The sequence below is a fragment of the Balaenoptera borealis genome (assembly GCF_965194805.1).
Source record: "Balaenoptera borealis genome assembly, chromosome: 1".
In the NCBI taxonomy this organism is placed as follows: domain Eukaryota; kingdom Metazoa; phylum Chordata; class Mammalia; order Artiodactyla; family Balaenopteridae; genus Balaenoptera; species Balaenoptera borealis.
In genome coordinates, this window is record NC_138860.1 from 2,819,529 (window position 1) to 2,839,804 (window position 20,276).

Here is a 20,276-nt window from a genome sequence, read left to right on the forward strand (position 1 = left end):
CAATTTTTTAAAAAATGTATATAACCACTTATAAAAACATTAAAAACATTATGTTCTATGTCTTCCTTGGCCTGTGTGATGATTACCTGGGTGTATACATATGTAAAAGTTTATCAAACTGTACACGTTTCTATATGTGAAGTTAGTTTCCAACTAAGTATGAATATATACATATTTTTTCATATGCCATGGAATGTCAGCAAGAATTTTTTTTAAATTTATTTATTTATTTATTTATTTTTGGCTGTGTTGGGTCTTCGTTTCTGTGCGAGGGCTTTCTCTAGTTGCGGCAAGCGGGGGCCACTCTTCATCGCGGTGCGCGGGCCTCTCACTGTCGTGGCCTCTCTTGTTGCGGAGCACAGGCTCCAGACGCGCAGGCTCAGTAGTTGTGGCTCACGGGCCTAGTTGCTCCGCGGCATGTGGGATCCTCCCAGACCAGGGCTCGAACCCGTGTCCCCTGCACGGGCAGGCAGATTCTCAACCAGTGCGCCACCAGGGAAGCCAAGAATTTTTTTTTTTTAAAGTTCTTCCTAGTAAGAGGTTGACAAGGGAGATGTCTTTTGTGGGCCACTGTTTAGTTGATTAAAAATCTTAACTCCGCAATCTACTAGACTCTAGGTATGGCGTTTTGGATCTGATTCCTTGGTATCCTTTGGTGGGACCATAAGAAGAATCAGTGTCTGCCTGGCAAAGGCATGACACCTCCTGCTGGTCTCGGCAGGGGGAGGTAGGGGAAAGCAGGGTGTGTAAGGGGGAGGGCTGGACCACCACATATCATAAGCCTTGTTAAGTGTTTTGTGGCTCTTGCACTCTTTTGTAATAGAGATAATTGTTAAATTCCAAAATGGATTGTGGAGGTATTTTCTTGCTTCAAACATCTCCAAAGGCTCAATGGTATCGAAGGAGGCTAGGGACTTTCCTGGCGGTCCAGTGGTTAAGACTCCACGCTCCCAATGCAGGGGGCACGGGTTTGATCCCTGGTCGGGGTATTAAGATCTCACATAACGTGTGGCCATAAATAAACAAATAGCTAAATAAATAAATAGAGAAGGCTAATGTCTAGAACAAAAAGATGTTAAATTTTAGGGTTAAACTCCAAAAAAATTTAAAGGCTTTTATATCAATAGTATCACTGATAACACTGACATCAAGTATCAGTAACTTAGTACCTGATGCCTGATTTTCTTTTCCTTTTGAAGCAAACCCTAAGCATCACCCTCGTTTAGAGACAGCATATTGTCGCGTTTAAGGCCGTGGGTCTTAGATCCACACTTCCCACTGACTAGTGTATCACTTTGAGCAAGAAGTTGTAAGAGGAGGAGGAGGATACCTCATGGAGCTGATCTGAGGATCAAGTGAATTAACCAAACACCTGGCGGCGTGACTAGGGCACAGTGAGCTCTACGAAGACAGATACTGTAAGAGATTTCTGCCATCAGTTGTAACAGTTAATGATACAAATTGCTTTGTTTCGTGTATGGAGAGGCGATGCACAAGTTGAGATCAATGCTTCAAGTATCCAACTAAGGACAGTGGAGCACCTGAGAAAGTATCTAGAGAAGGAAAAGTATCTCTTCGTGTGGAATTCTTTGGACTCCATCCCTAGTCAAGGATCTCAGTTACGTGGAAGCTTTAGAACCCAACAGAATGAGGACACCATAAAAACTTCTAAAAATGATCAGGCTGGGCATATCAACATTTATTGAAATACTGAAAAAAAATTCCATTTTGTTGAGAAATTCCTGGCAAGAACCAACAGGACAATTTGATTTCACTGATACAGTAAGTCATGTCAACGAGGAACCAACTTCACACTCTAAACATTGCATGGGTTCAGATCCAAGGGAACAGAAGATCTGTAAGACAAATATTCAGACATGACAGATTTTCTGTTTATAAACATAGACCAACGATAATAAACCAGGCCAAGCCCCAAACCTCCATATTTGAGTCTGCTTTTACTAATAAATCCTGTAGTTGATAAAGCAGTTACTAAGTCAATGTCTGGTTGTAAGCCACTTAACGATGAACACTAGAGAAAATTCGCTTGCGGGCTTTGCATGGGCCGTGGACGCCAAGCGGCTGGCATTCTTGTTTATCAGCTTCTGCCTTTAATGGCACCAGCAGCGTGGCTGTAATCTCCGTGTTGCCCCTCTTTCTAGCTGTTCTCATGGTGTAATTTACTAGGTCAACAACATCCCAATATGTGACATTTTTTAGGTGTTAATAGTCAGTGGGGAATACTGTATATTTAAAATAAAACCTGGACTTTTGGAATCAATGTATTTGTTTTTTAAAATTTTTTTGCAATGTTAAGGACCCTCCAAATAACTATCCCCCAAATCTCAAAATTGCTTCCACCCATGTTCCATACCCATTGATGGAACCATTTCATTAACTGTTGACACTCTTCCCCTCCAACTTGGTTTTTAACTGGGGAGAGCAAAGATGCTACTGTTTTATTTACTGCTTTGGATATAGACTCTGATCAGCTATTTTTCCGTTGTCCTCTGAGCCACGGAGATGACACGGGTGACCAAGCTCTGCATGAGGAGCTGCGGACGCCCGGCTTAGCTAATGGGTACCCTTCACATGGACGCGTATTAGAGGTGATTAATAAAAATAATAAAATAATCCTCTTTGTACACACAGAAGTAATAACTAATATCTTTGGTATACAACTTACAACGCTTGGAAAGAAAAACCAGGTAAGGCTCCACCCTTGTTAAATTTACTTGAAAACAGAGGAGGTTACAAGTCACATAATTTACAATAGATATTAAATAAACTACAGTAAGAATTATGAAGATTTACAGACATTTAATCAAGTGAATGATTTTAATTCATTAAGACCCCTCTCTGTCTCTGAACTATGTTCCGCTAACTTGACATGCTACAATACACACATATATTTGGTTTCTTCAGTCTTGGCTATCTTAGACGAAGGTGAAACCAAGGAACAATAAATTAGCATCATAATTGTCTACAGTTGAAACTATGATATACAATATAAATAAACTATTCAAAAGCCAGCAACATTTATGAAAAAATTAAGGGACTAGGAGATACTTTCATTTTTTTTTACAGTTTCTACAAGTGATTGTGCCGCCGATAATCTCAAAAAAAATTAAAGTCTAAATGAGATTCCCGTTTTTGATTTTAGTGTCTCACGACATATAATAACTAAGTACTGTTAAAAATAATTACCAATCAGAAAAATAACATTAAGGAAATTACTGCTTTAGCTCTTTTGTCATATCACAGGTTCCCCCCTCCCCCTAGAGGACCTAAAGAATGTAAACACTCTATTTTATTTGACTTTAAAGTATTAATACTTTATTTTAAACAAATGTTGATCCACATCTGCGCAGCTACCTTTGAGAATTGTGAAGTAAGGCAAGACTTCTGTTATCTGTGGCATCGCCTGTTAATAATACTGACAGCGTCGTTTGGAGAGTTTGTTTCGCAATTCTCTGTCCTCCAATTTGTTCAACAGCAGACTTTTAGACTTAGAAAGGTCAGTATCACTCTCTTCCTTTCCCTTTTGGGGAAGATTTGAATCACTTTACTATCTTTCCAGGCCATATGTAAAGATCACTGTTTCCTCTCTGCGTTTAGGGGATGATCAATTGCAACGAGTCAATTTACCTGCACATCCCTTCCTTTATTTTGCATAGCTTACCACGCTTCAGTTTTGTTTTAAACTACTTGACATCCCAGCAAAATACATTTCATGTTGTATTTTTTAATGAACTACAAACCTTGATGGTTAAAAAGGCTGATGTAGTCTAACAAGCCTTTCTGCTGGAGATTTTTATGAAATCCTACAATGCTAAAGCTAAAGCTTGCAAAGTTTGTACTCGTTGCCCTTAATATTAATTAATGCTTATATAAGACCAGAAGAGGGATACTGCCTGCTTTTTTTTTTTTTTTTAACATGAACACATGACAAAACAAACCAGAACATAGTCAAAATAGCAAGCTAACATATTCATAGACTGTTCTTATTAGCTGTTTGCAGGTCTAAGACACAGACATTCAAGATTAGGCTTTTCATGATTTGGTGGAGCTACTAGTGGGTGTGGATGAGCGAGAGTCCATAGTACAGATTCCGTGATCACGTGACAGAAGGTGCTGCGTCCTTGAAAGGAAGAGGGAAGGGCTACGATTGGTGCAGCTGATGAACTCTTGAGAATGGCTTCAGTTCAGCTTTACCACGGAGGAATTCTGTAAGCTCAAATCCCCCCGCCCCCCCCCCCCCCCCCGCTGCGAAAGCCTAACGGATAACACAGATCAGTTCCTAGATTTCTTCACAGCGGAGATCAGTTTCAACATACAAGAACTGTTCTGTCCATTTTCATCCTGATGTGGTGTTGGGATCCACCTGTGAGTTCAATTCACTCCATTCCAATGTCTTTTATACGGAATTCTTTGGGGATGTGACGCCTTTGATTCACAGTCTGCAATACAAATACCCTGATCCATCATTTATTGGCTATTAAGTATCTGATTATTATGCTTTATTAAATTCAATATCTTTAAACCAAGTGTTTAATTTGTGTTGCTTGGAGCCACATTCAGAGTATTTTTTTTTTTTCCCTTTCTTCCTGTTCTTCTTTCCCCACCACCGATCTCTTTGTGTTTTAGTAGCCGCACTCCTAGGGGCTGTAACTAAGCTCGTTTTGCATGCAGCATTTCAATCAGCAGGTTGTTGTAGGGGACATCCCCGTTCAGGTGCTTGTAGTAGAGGTATTCCTCGGCCTGCACGCTAATAGCCCGGATTTCAGGTAGTCGGAGTAGCAGCTGCCCAAATTTCTCTGTTTGCTGTGGGTAGTTGCACATTGTATAGTCCAGCAGGGCAGCGTTGACTTGCTCCTGGACACCTTCGACCAGCTGGAAGTTCTCCAGGTTTTTGACATCTGGATTTAAAAAAAAAACAAAAACCCACAATAATTCGATGATGTTTTAATTCCTGTTTACCCCAGCAGCGTGTTCAGTTAAAGGAGGTATTTTCCTCCCGACATAAAGCAGACTTGATACAATGCTCGATATTCAGTCAGCCCCACTCACCAAGCTTCCTGGGAAAACGATCACAAAAGAGCTTTAGAAGAATGTCTTGTTGAAATTCTGCCTACACCTCCAAATCAATTAGACACCAATGGATTCTGAGCAAGGTCAATTCTTTTCATATCTCACAAAAGGAAAGGTTTAAGGATTCCTAAAGCAGAGGCATCATAATATATTGCCAGCAAATGAGTCCCTCTAGGAAGACCTATCTTAACCCGGTATATGACACAATTCATAGAATTCTGTATTAATTTTTCTGACCCAAGGTGAAATCTGTGTCCAGGGTATGATGTAGTTAATTCTAATAAAAAGTGACAGGGTTCTTGTTTCTGTTTGACATTTTCTAAATGATTCTGAAAGCCTTTGACTTGTCTAGCCTATGCTAATGAACCATCTGTACACTCCAGTGACTGCCAGCGGAACAGTCGCTGCTGGGAACTCTCTAAAATATATGTCTCGGTGACTAATGATCTTTATCAAATGAAAGCCTTGTCCTTTAGGCAGAATTCAAGCCAGGATGGCCGCAACCCTTTAACCTGAATGTGGTTTCTAAAGTCTGATACTTCACTTTTTTTTTTTTCCTTTCTTTCTTTTTCCTTCTGGACATGAGTCGCTCACACAGAGGAGACAGATGCAGGCAATTCACCCAGCCTAACTCCTGGAGATCCTCTGCCTTACAGGTCCTCATAAATGCTGAATAAGAGGGAAACAGAGTCAAAAGACAGACCGACACACACACACACAGACAATGAGCAAGGGAAAACGGTTGTGGTGGAATTTCTCTGGTGGAGTTTATTTATGTTAACTGTACAACTTTTACACAATGTGTATATAGAAGCCTCTGGAAGAAATGCATGGATATGTGTGTGTGTTTACAGACATCCATGCTGAGAAGGTAAACAGATGCACCCACCCCTCCCTCCGCTTTATTTTCTAACTGGAGAAAAATAAATAAGAACGATTCTATAGAAAACACATAATACTATAACTAAAAGGTTAAATGTGCTATAAACTCAGTTAAGAGTTACCAAAATAACTCTTATGCAATATTTTCGGCTCTATATGTTGTTAACCTTAGCCTGTATGTATGTGTGGGTCCATTTTGGTATCTCTAAATGCTGTTACAATAGGCTGCCTTACATTTGCTGTTGAAATGTGTCCAGGATGATTTCAGTGTTTACATTTTGAGCCGTAACTCTGCATGAAACATGTTTCCCCCTTTCTGTCCCCAGATCTCTGCCCCAAATTAAAAACAGTGGGGAATTAGTACCAACATAGTGTGAGCATTCGGGATCACATCTATTTCAAAGTACGATGGGAGAATCAGAAATATTTGATTATTTATTAATGAGATGTACAAACAGACAAATGCTACACTACAAGCTCACGCCTTCCTGTGGCATTTAAACTGACATTTAAATTGTTACCCACTGGACGTTGTACCCAGGTGGCACTTGACAGTTAATAAAGCAGTTTCCATCTATCTCACCTAAAATGTCTTAAAAGTTATTTTAAGTTATTTAAAATACTTAGAAATATTAGTTATATTTGGTTCAGAATTACAAAATGTAAACAACTGGAAGTACCTTGACTACGCTGTACCTGGGCAGATGACAGAAAAAAATCTACATTCACGTTAGCCTGGCTCTCTGCCATGCTCTTATACTTTCAGAGGCTCACACTCTGCTTACAGACAACAGTCCTTCATAAAGCTTCACAGCAGAGAACGGGTAACGCAAAAACAGTTCATCTGAATTCTGACCAACTTCTTAGTGCTGCTTCTTTTTTACCCTCCACTCAACCTAAAGAAAACATTTAAACTTAAACATAAAACGTAAGGAAAAATTTAGTTTTCTCTTTTATTTACCAGTAAGAAGTTGAAAAAAAAAAAAAAAAAACCCAAACAAGCAACTTCCGGTGTTACAGTGATTTTAACACAATCATAGGAAAAAAATCGAAATGGAATACTATTTTATGCTACAATGAAAGATATTCTCACAGCAAGAAAAGCTAGCAATAGTCACAGAGGTTTATAGGGAGGAATTTGCACGGAATGAAATGCAAGATAAACGAATAATAGTCTTTTCAGAAAGTTGTTTTTGAAACCTTCTTTTTTTGATAAATGTATTTTTTGAGAATGAGGTTCAACCTTCTGTGATAAATTATGGGACTCTGTTAAGAAAAAAAAAACAAAAACAGCCAACTGCTAACAAACGTAAAACAAAGGATGGATCACAAGTTCTGGTTTATTCACTTACTATTAGTACATATAATCATTAAAATCTTCAGATCAGCATTCGCTGGATAATTTCTGTGAACACTGGTCCAAACTGCCACCTTCCTCCCCAAAGTTTAAAAATACATGCAATTTTCCTTCTGAAGGAAAATACTGTGTTTTTATAATGTGTTTATCATTAAACACAAAAAAAGTTATGCTGCTAGTTGCCCCAAAGGTACTTACTAACTGAATGTCTATTTTGTTTTCTATGTCTGTACAGGCAATTTGCAATTTAGTGGCAATGATTCTGATATGTAAGCTACAAGGTCAAAAAAAGAAAGAAAGAGGGATTTCCCTGGTGGTGCAGTGGTTAAGACTCTGCCCTTCCACTGTAGGGGGCGTGGGTTCAATCCCTGGTTGGGGGCTAAGATCCCACAAGCCACGTGGCACGGGCCCCCAAAAAAAGGAAGGAAAGAAAAAGATTTTGATTGAATTACTCTCATCCACCGACCAAGAAGTTCCTGGAACATTGCTCTGGCTGATCTATTTCAGCTCCTGTCTCTCTCACTGCATCTTGCCCTCCTTTATTAATCGCCCATTTCCCTATGTACACTGCCAGCATCTTCGGGTGATGTGTTATATATTATGTGTTTTAGTCAAGGCTTCCCCAGGGATTTCTCCAATTAATGTTTGCTTTATATTAGTGGTGTATTTGTCCAAGGTTGATTAGTTATAAAATGACCTATTACATTAGCTGTTACGCATCTTATAAGTCTACCTCCTTTCTTTTTCTAATTTGAGAGCAGCTTTCAAAAACTGATTTACACAATAGACCTCTCCCTGAAATATTTTAAATGGAATAGTGTGTTCTGTTCAAAGAATCCTGTGGTGAATTCTTTTGTGAGCCCCTGGGTTCCTGAGTGTCTTTCATTTTCGGTCTGACAGGCAGACCTTCGTTTTTCCACTATGGGGAATGTAAATTGGTGTGGCCACTGTGAAAAACAGTATGGAGGTTTCTCAAAAAACTAAAACTAGAACTATATTGTATGACCCAGAAATTCCACTCCTGGGTATATATCTGAAAAAAATGAAAACAATAATTTGAAAAGATACATACACCTCAATGTTCATAACAGCATTATTTACAATGGCCAAAATATGGAAGCAACCTAAGTGCCCATGAACAGACAAATGGATAAAAAAATGTGGTACATATATACAATGGAATATTACTCAGCCATAAAAAAGAATAAAATTCTGCCATTTGCAACAACGTGGATGGACGTGGAGGGTATTATGCTAAGTGAAACAAGTCAGGCAGAGAAAGACAAATACTGTAATGACATCACTTATATGTGGAATCTAAAAACTACAACAAACTAGTGAATATAAATATAACAAAAAAGAAACAGACTCACAGATACAGAGAACAAACTAGTGGTTACCAGTGGGGAGAGGGAAGGGGGAGGTGCAGGATCTGGGTTGGGAACTAAGAGGTACAAACTCCTACGTATAAAATAAATAAGCTACAAGGATATATCGTACAACACAAGGAATACAGCCAATATCTTATAATAACTATAAATGGAATATAACCTTTAAAAATTGTGAATTAAAAAAAAAAAAAAAGCCAATGGAGAAGTGCCAAAACACAGATGCCACCACCCCTCGGAAGACTTGGAATTTTCTCTTTCATGTAGCTCACTTGTATGTACTTTTTAGGAAGAGTCCAGAAATTTAAGTGTGCTCCCATAATGCTCATAGAATTCCTTTTTATGCTACTCAATGCCCTTTCCTGAAAAATTAAACATGAAATACATTTCAAGTCTTCACCACTTCCTCTGGGATGCTCCCCTACCAACCAAGCCCTCCTCTAATGAATGGGTGCTAGCATGCCTGAGAGTCTTAGCTCATCCCTACCAGGAGTCCATAACACAGGAAATTCGTGAATGAACCGATATTCCCCCCCCAGTTCTTCTGTGGTGCTTCATCCCAAAGTCTCCCGCGTTTGGCACACTATGTGTTTCTTTGACGTTTACGTAAACTTCATCTTAATACAATTTAGAAACGCAAGTTAAATGAACCCTATCATTACAAAGTCTGAGTTGGAAACAGTATGTAAACAGACAGAGGCATCCAACCGTTTCTCCAGCGCCTTTAAATTTTGATGACTGGCAAAATCATTTTGAGCTTCTCCTCTAAGTATCAATCTCTTATCATCTATTCTACTTTATTCACTCAGGGACTAATTACCAACTTTTTATATGAGGCAGCATCACGATACGCTCACAGTGGGGTACTCAGATTTTTTTCCATCCTTAGTGGAAAGTAAACCCTTAGGTCTTCTTGAATATATTACAGCTGGCTTTTCGGTCTTAACGTGGCATTCAGGCTCTTTCTGAAGATGAAGATACTGATTTCTATCTCCCTGGTACCTGCCATGTGGCATAGGCTGTAAATCCTCCCGGTCAGGACACTCTTTTCAGAGACTGGTCCTTTGCTGAGCAAGGAGGTTGGGGGGCCGGGAGACTCAAATGGCCCAAGAATATAATTATCTTTGTTCACTTTCCACACGTGGGGAAAAAAATCTCATCCTGTCCTTTCAAAGATACAAAAGTGGGGAAAAGAGGTACCATTCTGCACCCGGAGAACACTTCTTTCCCCTGTGGCTTTTGGAGGGGTGACATCTGTAAACTGGCTCACAATTTGTCCTCAGAAGACCCTTTCCTTTGATAGGCCAGCAAAGGAGAAAGGAAATGAATTTTCTATAAGGAATTCATTTAAAAATTATTTTTAAAGGGCTATATTTAAATAATTTGTATAAAAAATTTTGTAGGAACTTCTGGAGGGCAACATGCTAGCTCTTTTCATATGAACCAAGTTCACTTAATAGTGAGGGCTCTTTAGGGGTTGGAGATGGGCAGACAGGACACTTTCAGTGCAGATGCCTGAGATTAGATTCTACTCTGCTTCCAGCAAAACTTAAACTCAAGATTTTAAATTAATTACTGGTAAGTCCTTTACATAAATGTGTGTGTGTGTATATGTGTGCACATGTGTATGATGATTAGCCAAGAGCTGTTTTTAGCGACCAGAACATACAATTCAATGTCTTCATATACAAATTACTCACAAGAAAATGCAACTCTTTGACAGGAACTCTGTGTAAAAATGTGGACATATAGCAGACGTATTATTTCTGTATGTAGAAAGAAGCCCTTACAACTGGTTGGTGCTTCATAAGTTACAAAACATGCTACCATGCTTCACTTATTCTTTCATACCTTATGTATACACAATCTATGAATTCATTCATTCATTCATTCATTCATTCAAAGAGCCCTGTGCCAGGTGTTGAAGATAGAGGAATAAAAGACACAGTCTCTGTGTCCAGTGCTTCAGAGACAAGAAGTGGGTGCCCTGGACACACACAGGATGGGCACCTAACCCAGGGCCTGGGGGCAAGAAGGGCTCTTGGGGGAAGTGACACCTGAGAGGTTTTGAGAAACGGGTGAGCTGAGCAACACGGGGAGGAAAAGGTGACAGGAGACGGCGACCCACACACAAAGCCTCCGAGACAGGAAACGGGGTCCTTGGAGCCCCGCAAAGCAGCTTACCTTCCATGGAGGAGAGCAGGGTGTAAAGTAAGGATGGACCCGAAGGTTTAGGACTGTGAAGGGCGCTGCACATCAGACAGAGTCTGCATTTTGTTCTGGAAGCCATGCAGAAACATTGCAAGATCTTAAGAAGGAAGGACGCGGTCAGCTCTCTGAGTCAGAAAGAGCAGGTGTGTAGAGAGGCTGTCGCAGGAGTACGGGTGACAAGCGCGGTGGCCGTGGGGGTGGGGATGGACTTGAAAGGCATCAGGATGGTTGACTACAGAGCTTGTTGGCCCCGGATTAGTCGCGAGCTAAGGTCCTGGATGACACCAGGCAGGCAGGCGGGTTGTGGCCATGCCTCCAGCAGGAGTCGGAACAGATTGGAGGGGCAGCCGTGGTGAGTTTAAGGGGCATGTGGGACATTCCCTGGGGACGTAGGGGAGATGGCTGGAGATACAGGTCTAGACGCAGCAGAGAGGCAGGCCTGGTGTCCAGATCTGGGAGCCGTCAGCGGACAGGTGATGGATGAAACCCCCGGAGTCGGTGGGAACGTGTGGACAGAGAAGAGAAGGGGTCAGTGGTGGGATTCTGGAGACAGCCAACTTGCCAAGGATTCTTTCTTGAGAAGGCATTACAGGTGTTATGAGATTTAGACTCAGAGAGATTAAACAGCTTTTCCACGATCTCTAAGTTAAGGACACACCCAGAGAATGGAGGAGTGGCTGACATTTAACAAGCGCTTGTCAACGTGCACAGGATTTTTTTTACATATCTCATTTAATACTGTTAAGAATCTTATGGGGAAGGTATTATGATTCTCATTTTCCAGGGAAAGAAACAGGCTGAGAGGGGTTCAGTGCGTCACACACGTCCTGAGCTGGAATTGGTGTCTCCCTCGAAACCCCTGGGCTTCTCCCCACGAGATCACAGAGGTGGGACCTGAGCCCCAAAGGGCTGGGGACATCCCAGTCCCAGAGCTTTCCCCCCATGTCACAGCCCACAAGTTCCTGCCACCTGCGGGGGTTGGAGAAAGGGCTGTGCTGGTTGGTCCAATAGTTCAGTTTCTAAAGGGTCTCATGATCCCTGAATGAAGAGTTTTCAGAGAATTTGAATGAAATAACATACTCCTGACACTTATATTGACGTATTACACACCGTAATCGTCTTAATGCCACAGATCATAGTTAAAAATAGTCACAGCCAACACTGAGCAGAGTCCGGCGTCACAGGCGCCCTCCTGGGGGCCTTTTCTGGGCACGCCCGAGCCCAGCCCTTGCCACCGGGGCTGTGGAGGTGCCAGGACTAAGAAGTAAGTTTCTCCATTCTATGCTTTATATTTAGAAAAGAGGGTTTCATCAATTTAAAAAGTCTGAAAGCCACTTGATTTTTGACAGGAATGGTGGTCTAATCTAGTTTCAAGCAAGTCACTCAGTCCCCTCTGAGCCAGTTTTTCCATCTGCAAAATGGGGAAATAATTCTTAGGATCGCTTAAAAGTAAAATGATACCTTAAATATGAATAAACTTTAAAAAGTGTACAAGCATTGTATACTCACGGGGCCTTACTTTTCTTATAATTTTACTGATAAAATTTGGAAATTTTGTTTGCTTCCAATACACACCTGGAAGGTAACCTTTCTACATACACAGCAATGTGATCGTTTTCCTGCCATAAAGTTTCATGGACAAAACAGAATCTCTGATGTTGCAGTTTTCCAAAATTAATGGAAGGTAGAGGGATCACTTGCAAGTTTATCCTACCCTCAATCACAAAGAATATTCAGGAAAACATGGCCAAGGCTTAAGTTTCAGTTAAAGATATTCCACCATGTTTTCTTAATTTTGAAGCCCAATTTCCCCAAACACATATGACACTCTGAACAAAAGGCTACTAATGCAGTGCCTCACATGGTTGCTGAAAAGTACAGGCTCAGGAAATACCAGTGCATAAAGAATGTCACCCGCAGTGGGCCGGCCCTTTTGTCAGTTTCGCGTTCATAATATGTCACCCCCAAGAGGCAGTGGTTTTTTTCCCAAAGGAGAACAACATTCCTCACTCATCAAATGTCGTGATTCTTAGTCCTGATTCTGTCTCCAACTGTGAGATCACGAGCATGCCACTCTTTGGGGCCTCAAGTTTCCTGGCCTGTGAAGGGCAAGGGTTGGACTTGATGATCTCTTGTCACCCAGCTCTAACAGTCTACAACTGCATGATTATGAGCCCAAATTTTGGAAGGAAGGTGCTGGCTTGGTGTCGTCAACAAACAAGTAGGGACAAGCATCGCTCTTCACCCACCCCATCACCTGCGTTTTCACTCAACTGTCCGGATAGGACTTCGATTCTCCAAGATGGTTTTTGGCCTCAATTACAAATTATTTCAAACTCTGTTTAGTATGCAGCCATGATTTGACACACCGTGCCACAGGAAAAGGGTACCTGAATTCATTTATGTCCTAGCAGCGCTCCCCTTTACAAGGAAGGGTGTAGCTTTTGCATGGACGTGAGGACAAAGCTTGCAGAAGTTGCAAAGCTGCCTCTGGGAGCTGACACGGGTCAGGCACCCTTTCCGGAAGTCTACAGATTATAGATTGAATACAAACGGTGTCACTTAAATACGTCGAACAAAACACTGTTCCATGAGTTTACATACATGTCCTTCTCAGGATAAGACGGACATCCTTGCCCCAGTCTAACCCTGAGACCACATCTCTGCCGGGCTCCTCTCTGGACACAGTGGTCCTCTTGCTTGTTTCTGCCTCAGGACCTCACACTTGCTGTTCCTGAATTCTGGATGGTTCTTCCCGATCACGTGGGGCTCTCTCCCTCACGTCACCCGAGTCTCTGCTCACACATCAGCCCCTTGGAGAAGCCTCTGTGGAGAACCATTTCTAAAACAGCGCTGCCTCACCATCAGATCACTCTGGCCCCACACTCTGCCTTAGTTTTCCTTAAAAATATATGCCATGTGTGCAAGACCTATGCGTGCCCCCGTGTTTGTTCACAGACACACAGTTCACGGTAGCCAAAAGGTGGAAGCAACCCAAGTGCCCATTACTGGGTAAAGAGATAAACAAAATGTGGTCTCTACATACGATGGAATAGTGAGCAGCCTTGAGAAGGAGGGACATTCTGATACAACGTGGACAACACGGACGACGTGGATGAACCTCGAGGACATGATGCCAGGTGAAGTATGCCAGTCACAAAAGGACAAATACTGTAGGACTTCACTCATCTAAGGTACCCAGAGCAGTCAAATTCATGGAGACAGAAGTAGAAGGGTGGCTGCCAGGGCCTGGGGGAAGCGGGAAACGGGGGTAGTTTAATGGGTACAGAGTTTCAGTTTTGCAAAATGGAAAGAGTTTGGGAGATTGGTTGGACAACAACGTAAATGGACTTAATATCTCTGAACTGTACCCTTAAAAGTGGCGAAGGTGAGAAATTTTATGTTCTGTAGAGAACAGACTGGTGGTTGCCAAGAGGGAGGGGGTTGGGGGAGGGGTGGAGTGGGAGTTTGGGGTCAGCACATGTAAGCTATTATATACAGGATGGATAAACAACAAGGTCCTACCGTACAGCACAGGGAACTAGGGTCAGTGTCCTGGGATAAACCATAATGGAAAAGAGTATGAAAAAGAATGTATATATACGTATTAACTGTGTCGCTTTGCTGTACAGCAGAAACTAACACAACATCGTACATCGACTATACTTCAATTTAAAAAAAAAAAAAAGAAATTTTATGTTCTGCGTATTTTACCACAATTAAACACTGAATAACGTACTGTACGTGTAGGTTATTAAACGTAATGTAACAGACACCTGAGAATCCACTGCTCTGCAGAGCCAGATGGCCACCGGCACCCTCCAGCTTACCTGTGTATTCCTTCCATGGACCAATTCCTGATGCCGTAGAGTGACCGCTATCCATTTTGTGTTTCCTCTTCCCTCACATCCTTAAACTGTACATTCTTACTGATGCCTGACTGACTTTACAGCATACGGTTATTTGTCTAATTGTTACGTTTGCCTGTCATCCTCACAAGAAGGAAAGCTGTGGGACTTCCCTGGTGGTCCAGTGGTAAAGAATCCGCCTTGCAATTCAGGGGACGCAGGTTCGATCCCTGGTCAGGGAACTAAGATCCCACATGCCGCGGGGTAACTAAGCCCACGTGCCACAACTACTGAGCACACGAGCCACAACTACTGAGCTCATGTGTCTCAACTAGAGCCCGCATGCCACAACTACAGAGCCCACTTGCCCTGGAGTCTGCCCGCCACAACTAGAGAAGAGAAAACCCACACGCCGCAACTAGAGAGAAGCCCGTGCGCTGCAGCGAAGAGCCCTCGTGCCTCAACGAAGATCCCGCGTGCTGCAACCAAAATCCGACGCAGCCAAAATAAATAAATAAATAAAAATGAAGAAGGAAAGCTGTGAAGGCCGGGACTTGGTCTAATTTGCAGCTGAGCCCCAGCATCTAGGCCAGTGCACAGCACAGAGAAAACCCTCACTAAATATGTGAGGGATGAATGAAAGAACACATTTCTTGGTTAAATACTGCTTGGCCCTAAACCAAAATCTTTCTTTCCTTCTTCTTCTTCTTTTTTCTGGGGACCTTTGACATGCTGTTATGCTTCCATATCGAACTCAAGGCTGACTTTGTTTTTGTTCCGTGCAGAACTGTTTCATAATCGTAAACAAAAAGCACCAGCTCCACTCTGTGTTGTGCTTTCTAGGGACGCGGTTTCAGTGGGGATTCTGGCTGAGTGCTTTGCCTGCAGCGCCAAGGCAGCGGCGTTTCTTGCCTCCTTTGCACCTTCCGCGTGTAGAACATTTATTTCCTCCGCTGCGCCGTCCACCCTCCCCGCGCACTCAAGGCCCCAGGCTGAAGGCTACAGGGTATGGCTTTATTCCGTTCGTAGATCCAGCCGCGTCCTGGACACCCTGCCTGAATGGCCAGCGGGCGTCACAAACCCGGGTGTGTAACACCACACGCTCCATTCCCTGGTTTCCGGGAGCTTGCCCCGCTCATTTTCCTGCACCGATTTTCAGACCAATGTCCCCCAGCCTCGGCACAGACATTCCGGCCTCCAGGAAGCCTCCCCCAAGCCCATCTCCGTTTGCCCATCACAGGGGGCGCTGGATGTCACCTGGTTACCTGTCAACTGTGAAGACAGGTGACCTTGATAACGGTCACCCCTCCCCAGGCCTAGCATGGTGCCTGGACAAAGTCGAACCCCCTTCACACTTGTTAAACGAGAGAATACATTTTCACATTAATTGACACATCCATCTTCGCCTTGTTTGTGTCTGGAAGGCCTTCCTGAACCTAGAGTCCCTGTGTCCTGCCTGTCCTCCTAGACGGCATCCTCGTGCAAGCCCAGATGCCCAATACAGATCCTAGGAAACTTGCTACTTTGAATTAAGCTCCCACGAATATGAACCATATGCGGAATAACTCCCTGAGGATGGACTGAACACCTCACATGAGCCCAAGTCCCAGCTACCAGACCCTTAGGCAGTTTCAGGGTTCCTCACTCGGTTAAACTCATAACCAATTTCAGCTATAATAGTGGAACACGTTTCCTATCATTCCTCTCTAAACAATGAGGAATTTTTGACTCAAAATAATTTCACAATTTGATACAAAATTGAAGAAACTGAGTTCAATGTGTAGGAGAAGGAAGACCATTTGGTTTGTTTGATGTTATGAAGTGGTACGTAATCTGAAGATGTTGAGAAAAGTCTATCTGGGGGCTGTGTGCTACGTCAGGGACCAACCGCTGACATACGACATTCATTATTTTCCTTCTCTATATACATTTGCAATTTGTTTTCCAGAATTCCGAGGGATACAAATGAGGAAGGAAGGCTATACTACAGGGGTTTTAAGATAAAGAATTGAAACAGATTGTAAGTTTTATCAACCTCTACGTGCCACATGATACTGAAAGCCACATAAAAATGCATGGAGAATGAAAGGGGAAAAAAAAAAAAAAGGTCTCTGGCTGGGAATTGATGGAATATTTTGAACCAGGAAACAGAATTTAAAGGGGCACAGGATGAGGCAATTTCCCGGTTTCCCCCTAAATTTCAAATAAAGCTGTCTGTCAAACAGACTTAATATGAAGGGCAAATACATATAACGTTTTGATAAAATAGGTAGCATTTCAAGTTGCAGCTGCCCTGGCCGGCCGGCCTTGGGAGCCTGGGTCCTTATCTTGTTATAAAGACCATCTGTCCCCTCAGAATAGTAAATGTCCACATGCATAAAAAGCTGTCCTTCTTCAGAGAAAAGCTCCTCACCCCACTCTCGTAGTCACGTCCTAAAACAGTTTTTGAATCATATGTTTGCATTTCTGATTTCCACTCAGACACGTCTGCAGTTTTGGCCAAGCTTTCTTATTCTCTTCGAATAAGGTATGGGCTTCAGTTTGTTCATAGGCAAGTCAAAGCCTATGAATAAACCAACGTTATCATATGAAAGAGAATTAAACAGGCAGATCCAAGTGGGGATATATTAAGCCAAACTTAAGCTCCAGTTGTTGAATTTAGCCTGGGCTCCATGTCTGGTTTGCCTCAGGATAAATTCAGCTTTCCAGCTAATCGAATGAGGAAAACTGCCTCAGGTATGATAAAATTTACAAGAGAGGCTGTCCAACCATTCTTGTTAAAAATATTAGCTTAAAGGCATTCTTATCGTCTTTGGGATGAATGCCGTATTTGCATTTAATTATTTGATTTCAAACTTTTGCGAACTTGGATCCCATATTAGCTGAGCCCGTTAAAATATTATTTTGTGGCAGAGTGAGTGAAAAAGAGCCCAACTTAGTCCGCTGTACTCAGCTTTAGTTAGTGTTGTACAACTTTCCTACGGACTCTGGGAGAGATTATTTCTAAGAGAAAAAAGAAAGGGTAACATTTGAGAATATAAATGTACATTTAGTAAACAAGGTACTGTATTTGCAATACACAGGTGACTTCAAACATTTTTCCACGTTAGAGCCATAGTCTGGAAGACAGAAGATGTAATCTTCTAGATATTTCTACCCATACAATCAACACTCCTTCATAATTCAGCATTTGAAAGAAACCCTTTTCTTTAAAGGGTTCCTGTTAGCCCACAGGCAGCAGCACAGTTGCATTGCCAGGGGCGGCTTGTTCTACACACAAGGCTGGTTCCAGCCAGTTTTTTCTGTCCTCCAGGCCTGGGAGGTGGCGAGGGATGGAAAGGGCCAGGGATGAGAAGGGCCGAGGGTCCGGGGGAGCGGGGGGGGGGGGGGGGGGGGAGAAGAGGGAGAAGTTTCCTTCCAACTAAAGAGCGGGTGAAAATGTCAAAAAAAAAAAAGGCATTCGACCATCTCCCCCAAATAACCCGTTTATTCTGTATCACTTGTATTACACAGACCTCAGGGCCTGTAGCTGATTGGGCAGGAACCTCAAGGAATCTTCTCTGGTACCAAGGCCACCAGACGGTAGGACTGCCTGGTGCCAGAAAGACACAGATGTGTCTCCACCATCCAGCTGTGCTCCTGACCCGATTCCCTGGGTGACAGGGCCCCGGGGATATCACTGCTGAGACTTGGCTTCCATACTTCCCACCCAGTGGCAGCTGCGATTAGATGTGAAAGAATCAAACACCCGGTGGACCGGTTCTCATCCCATTCGTTTCAACAGAAACCAAGACGTGAAAGTAACACAGGCATCATTTGAAAGAGTAAGTCTTGGTTATTTTAAAAGAAGGAAAACACATTACAGTTAAGTCGATACAAGAATGTGTAACAAGGTAAGGAATTTTGCCTCCCAAACCGCAAGAAATAGAGACTATGGGAAACTCCAGCCCTGTCTGTGGCTGGTGCAGGAATTAACACTCTGCTACTTGAGCTCTCTGCAAGTTGGGTTTTATTTTTGATCGGAAGTTTAAAGCATGCCTTTCTGAATCACAGTGTGAATATCTAACTCGGGAGAAATAAACTCTATCTGAAACCAGCAGCAGAATCATAAATTCAAGGAATTAAAAGTACTCTTTATGCGTCATCTATTTTAAAATCCATTTTTTTAACTGTTAAAGGCCTTTTGTAAGGTATTTTATGAAATATAGGCTTAGTGTGTCTTACAATTTCTGAGAATGAAACATGTGTTTAGGGCTTTGAACTTTTATCAAAGCCTTTTCATCTATTTTTATCTCCCCTCCCCCAACACTCCTGGCAGGCCGGGCACCAGCCTTCTGAGAAAGACACACCATGGATTAATGATAGAATTGGGTGGAAAACCTGTCAGAATTGGGAATTTTTTAATGCTGCATCTGAGGTTCCCAATCCTCTTTTAATTGTACCCCACTGTGATAACTCTATTATTTTGGAGAAAGCATTGGGGTGAGATCACTAAAACTGCATTTCTTTAATTACATGTGAATTCAGCTTTCTGTTGCCAAGTTGAATTAGTGAGGTTTCTTGTACTTTGCATGTTCTGTTTCCACTTGTACTAAAAAGTAACATCACAATCAGGAAAATGCTTGCAACTTTAGGCCCATATGAGAACTGGTATTTGTATACGTCTGTTCTAAACATCCAAGGTTTGTTTGTTTGGTTTTTTTTTTTTTTTTTTTAGTTTGTAGCGTTAAAATAAAACTACTCTTTAAGAGCTAGATACACTTGTTACTTATCATTACATCATTTTCCTCAGCTTATTAAAATTCCGCTCAACAAGATCAGAGGTTGAATGAAGGGGAAAAAAAAAAAATCATTCGGCGGAACCAAGACTTACTTTGAATCATTTGACTGTAAAAAGAAAAGAGAGGTCTTTGGGGTGAGAACTAAGGGGGAAGGGAAACTGATTACCTAACAAGATCATTAAAGCCAAATATTTATCAATTTTTTGGACATAAGTTAATAATTCATCCAACTGCTTAGGGATATGTATTTGTACGTGAAAGACAGAAAATCCATCACCAATTTGTTTTGTATTTGTTTAACGATGTGGCAGAGAAAGTAACAGGAAAGATGAAACTGAGAACTTTTAAGAGCTTGAAACATTTTGCAAAGGAAGCTCTCCACACCCCACCTGCCCGCCTTGATGTGATTGTGGGTTTTGCTAAGACAGTGATAGCGCAGATATTACAATACCTTATATTTGATCTTATTTGTTCTGGAAAATATTGTGCTCAGTTCTAAGCCTCTGCAGAGCAAGGGAACGATGAATAGGTGGTGACCATACCTTTCCACACCCAGGTATCATGAATTTAAGAGTAGGCAGAGGTTGGCGCTCTTGGGGCTGTATTATAGCCAACTCTTGACTATTTAGGGGAATTATTGATCCTTGCGTTTCCACCGCTGGGAAAAGGGAAAAGAGGTGATTTTAAATCTGTGAACCTCTCACTGGCCAGCTGACCT

At 42.1% G+C, this 20,276-nt stretch overlaps 1 protein-coding gene across 5 annotated transcripts in view; it reads right to left on the reverse strand.

Annotated features, from left to right (window-relative positions):
* Nucleotides 1–206: 206 nt before the first annotated feature.
* The window catches only part of NR5A2 (nuclear receptor subfamily 5 group A member 2), a 125,709-nt gene continuing 105,639 nt past the window's right edge, over nt 207–20,276 (reverse strand). For all 5 annotated transcript variants that reach the window (XM_082394836.1, XM_082394837.1, XM_082394838.1 and 2 more), the window contains exon 7: nt 207–4,919. In XM_082394836.1, coding sequence (XP_082250962.1) covers nt 4,672–4,919 — 248 coding nt within the window. In that variant the 3' untranslated portion in view covers nt 207–4,671. The remainder of the gene's footprint in view (nt 4,920–20,276) is intronic.